At 43.4% G+C, this 10000-nt stretch overlaps 1 protein-coding gene across 1 annotated transcript in view; it reads left to right on the plus strand.

Moving 5' to 3' along the window:
- The first annotated feature begins 689 nt into the window (after window positions 1–689).
- LOC138953672 (uncharacterized) overlaps window positions 690–10000 on the plus strand; it is a 12102-nt gene continuing 2791 nt past the window's right edge. Inside the window, exons 1-4 of the mRNA XM_070325557.1 lie at window positions 690–775; window positions 2077–2136; window positions 3209–3321; window positions 5115–5285. Coding sequence (XP_070181658.1) covers window positions 2093–2136; window positions 3209–3321; window positions 5115–5285 — 328 coding nt within the window. The 5' untranslated portion in view covers window positions 690–775; window positions 2077–2092. The remainder of the gene's footprint in view (window positions 776–2076; window positions 2137–3208; window positions 3322–5114; window positions 5286–10000) is intronic.

Genomic DNA, 10000 nt, shown 5'->3' on the forward strand with positions numbered 1-10000 from the left:
TTCCTGCGTGTGAGTTCGTGTATGTGCGAGAGCGTGTGTGTGAATCTGGGCTTTGAACGCTTGTGGGTCAAAATGTGACTACATCAAACACGTCGCTACGTTTTCCTTATCTGATCACCGGTACGGTTCTGGACACGCAAGAAACAAATGTCATTGCCCCAGATCACATCTGTATGCATGCTGTCTTGTGCGCGGGCGTGTCCGTGTGTGTGTGTGCGGTGTGTGTGTGTGTGTGTGTGTGTGTATGTGTGTTTGAGTGTGTGTGTGTGTGTGTGTGTGTGTCTCTGTCTGTCTGTCTGTCTGTCTGTCTCAATACTGACAGGAAACAAATACAGTAGACACAGACACACATATAGATACATAGACACACACATACACGCACACACACATACACACTCACTCACCCCCCCCCCCTATACACACACGCACACAACACATTCACACACACATACACATACACCCACACACATTTACACAGTCGCACACACGCACACAAACACCCCCACACACACTCACACCCATACCCCTCCACACACACACACATACACACACACTATCGCGCGTATCTCCCATTTGGCTTGATCACGATTTTGGCATGTGCATGCATGTTCGTGAGGCGGCTGACCTCAACAGAAGTATATTTATAGAAGAATGACAAACAAAATATCCTTATCTTTTATTAGAAAAGAGGTCATTTTGAAGTACTCTACGGACGTTTTGTGCTGTCAAAAGTTAAAACGTATTAATTCATTTCTGGCTGCCGACGAGAGAAGTGGTACACATTTTTTATTTATTGTGAAGATTTAGATGATTTTACTTTTGAAAATTAAGGCACTGAATTTAATGTTTGACTGAAAGGATTAGTAATTGTTGATCTGTTTATATAGATTTTTGATGAAGAATGATCAATGTTATTTGTGATACAACCAGAAAGAAGTAGTAAACAAGTTTTATCTATTGTACACAAATTAGATGTTTCTTACACTTCACAGTTAATATAAGGCATTGCTTTTGATGTTCGACTGAAAGGCTAAGTAATTGTTGATCTGTTTTATATGTAGATTTTTGATGAAGAATGACCAATGTTATTTGTGATACAACCACGGCTGGTGTGTATGATAAACTTGACAAAGGTTTTGGGGTCACCGTGTTGGTAACTTTTGTGTGTACATCAGTCCAGGTAAGACGTCTGTGATACAAAAGCCAACTTTCTTTGGGTTGACCAGTAATTTATACAACGAACTATATCTCACATGGTGACTAATGGTTCTTGTTAAGGACCTTTTTCTGGGGGGAATTAATTTTATTCTCGGGAAAGTTGAACTGTTGCTTAAGGCCCCCCCCCTCCCCCCCCCCCCAAATAGTCTGTTTACGGTAACATAGGCAAAAAAAATAGGGTCGGTAGGTCGGGATTTTTTTTTTCCCCCAAAAAACTTTTTTTTAAATTATTTTACCAAAAAAAACAAAGACCTTTTTTTTTCTCTTTTCCTAAATGCCAAAAAAAAGTCTAGGGTCGCGCGAAAAAATAGGGTCGGTCGGGATAGCGTAAACAGACTATTTTTTTTTTTTTGGGGGGGGGGCTAATATATACTGCATGGCTGTTGACTAGTGTATTCTTCACTTATGTGCAGTTATTGTGGTGATTGATCGATTGTGTTGTTCCTGTCGATGGACCTACTAAGTGCTATAAGCCTATTAGCTGACACGCTGATGCCGTGCTGCTAGCTTAATTGCTTGACGAATACACAACTATAAACCTGAATCTGACTTAGGAAAATGTCTGACTTTTTTAACAGTTTTGAGCACAGGAGCTTGTATCGATTATTATTATTATGTACCTAACTGTAGTGGGGCTGCTATTGTTCGACCAGTACCACAGTAAGGACAAAGGAGTAATAATAATAATAATCGATCGGCGCTTTAAAACAAGATCAGTAGTGGTTTTGAGAGGTACCTTAAATTAATTTTTGGTGAGTTCATAGAGTAACTAAATAGCTTGGTTGAAACTTAAATGGAGATATAAAACGGTGTTTCGGATGCTGCGTCTACAGGCTGCTTCAAATTTCTTCTTTTCAGGTGCATCGACATCACAATGAAGTTCCTTATCCTGTGTAGTGTCATTGCGGTCGCGGCATCGTATGTTGTTTTCTTTATTGTTCCCACCTCAGGTCTAATGTAACTCACACACACACACACACACACACACACACACACACACACACACACACACACACACACACACACACGCACACACACACACACACAACACACACACACAAACACACACACACACTCACACACGCACACGCACATACATACTCACACACTCACACACACACACACACACACACACACACACACACACACACACACACTCAAACACACACACATACACACACACACACACACACACATATAGAAACACACGCTCTTGGAAAGGTACTTCATTAAACCTTTTTATGTGTATTTTTCAAGATTTTACTCGGACAATTTACACATTCTTTCATGAATGTCTTAAAGCCATATGTACTCGATGACTATACACGCTAATTGCTTTACCAACAGCTGGAGACATGCTAAATTAAGTTCCCTGCAAAATATTGTGGTCTAGGACCCCTTCAATGTTGAGATATGTTAATTTTCATTTTGATCTGGATCGTCCTATTTATAGATTTGCCAACAGAGGTAGCGTTGACGCAAGGGAAATAACTCCGCGTCTTTGTTTACATCCAAAGTTTTTGAGACTCTAAAACAAGCTGTAATGCATGTATATGGTCCGCGCATGGCGACATATCGTCATTACATGGTCTTATGGTGCATTTGACATCGATTATGGGCAAACTACACTTTGTAAACACGGGAGCGCGTACATATGCCTTTAATGACGTCATATCCAAACTTCCCAACAAAAGTTCAGGCGGCACTGTGGAGACCGCAATTTTGAGGGGGAAAAAGAGTAACATTTTGGTCAAATATACCTCGACCCGGTTTGGACTATGACTGCATCTTAGCAAGAAAGCTTACAAATTGTTTAATCTACTCGGTGATCGCAATTTTGTTTGAAATCGAAATTACAATGATAGACACTGTTTCGGTCGACGTGAATACTTTTATGTTGAGTGTTGAGGATAAGGTCGACAGATTGACTGCATGGTTTGATATCGCTTTACGCGACTTGTTAATTTACCATTATTTGTGCTGTTGACAGTCAGACTCCCCAGGAGCAATTGGCGCAGGCGTTCAAATTTCTGGACAATAACCAGGACGGCTTCATAGAGATGAGCGAGATGAAAGCATACTACAACACGTTTGACACCAACGGTAAGGGGGGACATCATTCTGTATGTGTAGCGTAACCCAACCACACTCGCTTGTTTTTTGTTTGTTTTTGTTTTTCAACGAAACAAATTAACACAAAAAAATCATTAAAAAAATAGTTGTACACAGAGAGCACACAGGCTGTTTATATTGGTATGTGACCAAAGTGCATGGATGGAAGACGAGGTATGTGACCAAAGTGCATGGATGGAAGACGAGGTATGTGACCAAAGTGCATGGATGGAAGACGAGGTATGTGACCAAAGTGCATGGATGGAAGACGAGGTATGTGACCAAAGTGCATGGATGGAAGACGAGGTATGTGACCAAGTGCATGGATGGAAGACGAGGTATGTGACCAAAGTGCATGGATGGAAGACGAGGTATGTGACCAAAGTGCATGGATGGAAGACGAGGTATGTGACCAAAGTGCATGGATGGAAGACGAGGTATGTGACCAAAGTGCATGGATGGAAGACGAGGTATGTGACCAAAGTGCATGGATGGAAGACGAGGTATGTGACCAAGTGCATGGATGGAAGACGAGGTATGTGACCAAAGTGCATGGATGGAAGACGAGGTATGTGACCAAAGTGCATGGATGGAAGACGAGGTATGTGACCAAAGTGCATGGATGGAAGACGAGGTATGTGACCAAAGTGCATGGATGGAAGACGAGGTATGTGACCAAAGTGCATGGATGGAAGACGAGGTATGTGACCAAAGTGCATGGATGGAAGACGAGGTATGTGACCAAAGTGCATGGATGGAAGACGAGGTATGTGACCAAAGTGCATGGATGGAAGACGAGGTATGTGACCAAAGTGCATGGATGGAAGACGAGGTATGTGACCAAAGTGCATGGATGGAAGACGAGGTATGTGACCAAAGTGCATGGATGGAAGACGAGGTATGTGACCAAGTGCATGGATGGAAGACGAGGTATGTGACCAAGTGCATGGATGGAAGACGAGGTATGTGACCAAAGTGCATGGATGGAAGACGAGGTATGTGACCAAAGTGCATGGATGGAAGACGAGGTATGTGACCAAAGTGCATGGATGGAAGACGAGGTATGTGACCAAAGTGCATGGATGGAAGACGAGGTATGTGACCAAAGTGCATGGATGGAAGACGAGGTATGTGACCAAGTGCATGGATGGAAGACGAGGTATGTGACCAAAGTGCATGGATGGAAGACGAGGTATGTGACCAAAGTGCATGGATGGAAGACGAGGTATGTGACCAAAGTGCATGGATGGAAGACGAGGTATGTGACCAAAGTGCATGGATGGAAGACGAGGTATGTGACCAAAGTGCTTGGATGGAAGACGAGGTATGTGACCAAAGTGCATGGATGGAAGACGAGGTATGTGACCAAAGTGCATGGATGGAAGACGAGGTATGTGACCAAAGTGCATGGATGGAAGACGAGGTATGTGACCAAAGTGCATGGATGGAAGACGAGGTATGTGACCAAAGTGCATGGATGGAAGACGAGGTATGTGACCAAAGTGCATGGATGGAAGACGAGGTATGTGACCAAAGTGCATGGATGGAAGACGAGGTATGTGACCAAAGTGCATGGATGGAAGACGAGGTATGTGACCAAAGTGCATGGATGGAAGACGAGGCAAGGCGGAGTGGACCTTCACAGACTTACATTGATCACATTTGAGAAGGTTGCTAAACAGAGATACGAGAGATCAATGTTTTAATTATCATTCATCAATTAATTGATTAATGTGCTCGTATTATTAATCAATGTGCTCGTACTACTGTATCTTCAATTGCAGGTGACTGCAGCGTCGATCTGGGAGAATTTACCGCTCAGATGACCGGTGTTGCTGCGAATTCCCCTGAGGCGCGCGGTCCGTTCAACTACTATGATGGGATCGATGGCACCATAGACAACGCCATAACCTGCAAGGACGTCGACCTCCTCTTCAGCAAGATGGACTTAAACGGTCTGTTGTGTGTGGTTTTGTTTGAAGTGTGGGAGTGGTGGCTTGGAGAGGGATGTGTGTTGTGTGTGGTTTTGTTTGAAGTGTGAGAGTGGTGGCTTGGACAGGGATGTGTGTTGTGTGTGGTTTTGTTTGAAGTGTGGGAGTGGTGGCTTGGAGAGGGATGTGTGTTGTGTGTGGTTTTGTTTGAAGTGTGGGAGGGGTGGCTTGGAGAGGGATGTGTGTAGTGTGTGGTTTTGTTTGAACTGTGGGGAGGGGGGGTGGCTTAGAGAGGGATGTGTGTAGTGTGTGGTTTTGTTTGAACTGTGGGAGGGATGGCTTGGAGAGGGATGTGTGTAGTGTGTGGTTTTGTTTGAACTGTGGGAGGGGTGGCTTGGAGAGGGATGTGTGTAGTGTGTGGTTTTGTTTGAACTGTGGGAGGGGTGGCTTGGAGAGGGATGTGTGTATAGTGTGTGGTTTTGTTTGAACTGTGGGAGGGATGGCTTGGAGAGGGATGTGTGTAGTGTGTGGTTTTGTTTGAACTGTGGGAGGGATGGCTTGGAGAGGGATGTGTGTAGTGTGTGGTTTTGTTTGAACTGTGGGAGGGGTGGCTTGGAGAGGGATGTGTGTTGTGTGTGGTTTTGTTTGAACTGTGGGAGGGGTGGCTTGGAGAGGGATGTGTGTATAGTGTGTGGTTTTGTTTGAACTGTGGGAGGGATGGCTTGGAGAGGGATGTGTGTATAGTGTGTGGTTTTGTTTGAACTGTGGGAGGGATGGCTTGGAGAGGGATGTGTGTATAGTGTGTGGTTTTGTTTGAACTGTGGGGAGGGGGGTGGCTTGGAGAGGGATGTGTGTATAGTGTGTGGTTTTGTTTGAACTGTGGGAGGGGTGGCTTGGAGAGGGATGTGTGTAGTGTGTGGTTTTGTTTGAACTGTGGGAGGGGTGGCTTGGAGAGGGATGTGTGTATAGTGTGTGGTTTTGTTTGAACTGTGGGAGGGGTGGCTTGGAGAGGGATGTGTGTTGTGTGTGGTTTTGTTTGAAGTGTGGGAGGGGTGGCTTGGAGAGGGATGTGTGTAGTGTGTTGTTTTGTTTGAACTGTGGGAGGGATGGCTTGGAGAGGGATGTCGAGGTTTCATGCCGAGTCTCAGTGATTATCAAAAATAATGGTCGAAGTTTGCGGATCATGAAAAATGCGAGCTTCAGCGAGCTTTTTCATGACCGCGAACTGAGACCATTATTTTTGATAATCACTGAGATGAGGTATGTAACCTCTTTATTCCTCCTTTCTTTAGTTATTCAAAGAAAAGAGGAGTTTTTGTGCGAAAGTTTGATCGAATCATATTCACCCAACCAGTCTTCCTGCGCAGGCGATCGATTAATGCGCGGTTGTATAGTTCCGTGCAAATCATTCAATTTTGTTAACACTTCTTGTCAGTTTCCATGTTTTGAACTAAAATCAAGTACACAGTTATGTTGTCATTCTGCTGTGGCGGTAAAGGCAGATAGTGTGTGTTCTGTTCATGTTTTGCTATCGCTCAGGAAATGTTCTTTCCTCGAATGTGACTGGCAGACGAAGTTTTACACCCGTGTTCCAACGTTAAAAACTGTATGAAGTTCAGTTTTCTGGGGCAAAATAGTGTATGAAACCGCTGCATGTTCTTCAGAAAACAACCAAACTCATGGATTTTATATTGAGATTCATGTGTTCAAGCCTGTAGTTGCTGGTTTAAATGCGGTATGGTTGTACTGTTTTGCTCCAGAAATGTATATTTTGTACATTAGAGTGTTCTGAACTTTTGAGTCGCAAAAAGTAGATCCACAATGTGTACAGTCTCTACCCATGAGCTATCGAGGATTCAGGCCCGTTGTTGGGTAAGTGATTTTGGTTGTTGGGTAAGTTACGTAGAGGTTACATGCCGAGTCTCAGTGATTATTAAAAATAATGGTCGAAGTTAGCGGATCATGAAAAATGCGAGCTTTAGCGAGCTTTTTCATGACCGCGAACTGAGACCATTATTTTTTATAATCACCGAGACGAGGTGTGTAACCTCTTTATTCCTCCTTTCTTCAGTTATTCAAAGAAAAGAGAAGTTTTTTTGCAAAAGTTTGATCGAATCCTATTCACTCAACCAGTCAACCTGCGCAGGCGATCGATTAATGCGCGGTTGTATAGTTCCGTGCAAATCATTCCCTTCTGTTAACACTTCTTGTCAGTTTTTCTATTTTGGACTCAAATCAAGTACACAGATATGCTGTTATTCTGCTGTGGCGGCAAAGGCAGATATTGTGTGTTCTGTATATGTTTTGGTATCGCTTAGGATAATGTTCTTTCGTCAAATGGGACTAGCAGACGAACTTTTGCACCCGTGTTCCAACGTTAAAAACTGTATGAAGTTCAGTTTTCTGGGGAAAATAGTGTATGAAACCGCTTTATGTTGTTTAAATTGATGAGATGTGTGCATTTGGTTGCGTGTGATCTGTTTATTAAATGAAATATTGTTGAAAACTGACCGTCGGATTGCAGTCTGTTGTCGAAGAAACTGAATGAAAAGAAATGTGAAAGGGGAACTACTCTTGTCGCTAGACAAAGTATGAGAGTTACTTGCCTTGGGAATTTGCTTGTGATGAACGTTTGTGCACAGCAGACCTAGATTCAGAAAACAACCAAACTCATGGATTTTATATGGAGATTCATGTGTTGAAGCCTGTAGTTGTTAATTTAAATGCGGTATGTTTGTATTGTTTGCTCCAGAGATGTATACTTCGTACATTAGAGCGTTCGGAACTTTTCAGTCGCAAAAGTAGTACCGACGCAGAACAGCTCCTCAACCCATTACGCTATCGAGGATTCAGGCTGTTGCTGGCTCGTTATTTGTTTGGTTGCTGGGTGTTTATCGAAAAATAACTAGCTCTACAAGTTTACAGAGGTAAAGAAGCAGAGGGGGGAATAAGTGTTATGTGTAGTGTGGGGTTTTGTTTGAAGTGTGGGAGGGGTGGCTTGGAGAGGGATGTGTGTTGTGTGTGGTTTTGTTTGGACTGTGGGAGGGGTGGCTTGGAGAGGGATGTGTGTTGTGTGTGGTTTTGTTTGAAGTGTGGGAGGGGTGGCTTGGAGAGGGATGTGTGTTGTGTGTGGGTTTTTTTTAACTGTGGGTGGGGTGGCTTGGAGAGGGATGTGTGTTGTGTGGGGGTTTCTTTGAACTGTGGGTGGGGTGGCTTGGAGAGGGATGTGTTTTGAGGGTTTGGTGGTAAGAGGGATGGGGGATGAGTGGGGGAGTGGTTTTAGGATTTGTGTGTGTGTGAGTGTGTTTGTCTGTCTGTCTGTGGGTATGTGTGTGTGTGTGTGTGTGTGTGTGTGTGTGTGTGTGTGTGTGTGTGTGTGTGTGTGTGGTGTGTGTGTGTGTAAATATGTATGTATGTGTGCATGTTTGTAAATGGTATTGTGTGTGTAACATTAATATTACGGTTTGTGTGTGTGTGTGTATGTGTGTGTGTGTGTGTGTGAAATCAATGTTACTGTTTAAATGACTGTGTGTGGCGGTGTGTGTGTGTTCGTGTGTGTGTGTGTGTGTGTGTGTGTGTGTACATATGTGTGTGTTTATGTGTGTTTTTAGGTATGTGTGTGTGTGTGTGTGTGTGTGTGTTCGAATGCATGTGGACGGTTTAAAGTGGGTACCTGAGAAAGCTTTAAAATGGGTGTGTCTCTACTTTGTTGAGCGTGTGTGTGTGTGTGTTTGTGTGTGTGTGCGTGTGTGTTTGTGTGTGTGTGTGTCCGTGTGTGTTTGTGTGCGTGTCCGTCGTGTGTGTCCGTGTGTGTGTGTGTGTGTGTGTGTGTGTGTGGTGTGTGTGTGTAAATATGTATGTATGTGTGCATGTTTGTAAATGGTATTGTGTGTGTAACATTAATGTTACGGTGTGTGTGTGTGTGTGTGTGTGTGTGTGTGTGTGTGTGTGTGTGTGTGTGTGTGTGTGTGAAATCAATGTTACTGTTTAAATGACTGTGTGTGGGTGTGCGTGTGTGAGGGTGGGTGTGTGTGTGTGTACATGTGTGTGTGTTTATGTGTGTTTTTAGGTATGTGTGTGCGTGTGTGTGTGTGTGTGTGCGTGTGTGTGTGTGTGTGTGTGTGTGTGTGTCTGAGGGATTGGGTTGGGGTGAGTTAATGAATGAATGTGTTAGTTTGGGTATGCGACTTGCAACTTGTTGTAACCCTTTTTATTTGCTCTCTCTCTCTCTCTCTCTCTCTCTCTCTCTCTCTCTCTCTCTCTCTCTCTCTCTCTCTCTCTCTCTCTCTCTCTCTATGTGTTGTATAAAGGACAGATTGGAAGAATAGGCTTTGCCTAAAACCTTTATCCTTTTGTAATAAAGTTCTGAGTCTAAGTCTGAGTCTCCCTCTCTCTCTCTCTCTCTCTCTCTCTCTCTCTAATATCACTGTGTGATGTCAGCAGTAAATTATATAGCTCCATAATTAATAACAGATTGCAGGAATGGATTAGCATAAATGATATTACTGGTGAACATCAAGCTGGATTTAAAAAAGATCATTCAACAGTTGACCATATCTTTACACTCCTGGCGGCCATTCAGAACAGAAAACTGTATGTAGCATTTGTTGATTTTGAGAAGGCATTCGATTCGATTTCTAGGAAACTTCTGTGGCCTGTACTTATGAAAAACGGTATTAGAGGAAAATTGCATCGTTGTGTGAAAAGCATGTATTTGGATGTGAAAGCTAAAATAAGAT

This window comes from Littorina saxatilis, linkage group LG17, assembly GCF_037325665.1.
Source record: "Littorina saxatilis isolate snail1 linkage group LG17, US_GU_Lsax_2.0, whole genome shotgun sequence".
Lineage (NCBI taxonomy): Eukaryota > Metazoa > Mollusca > Gastropoda > Littorinimorpha > Littorinidae > Littorina > Littorina saxatilis.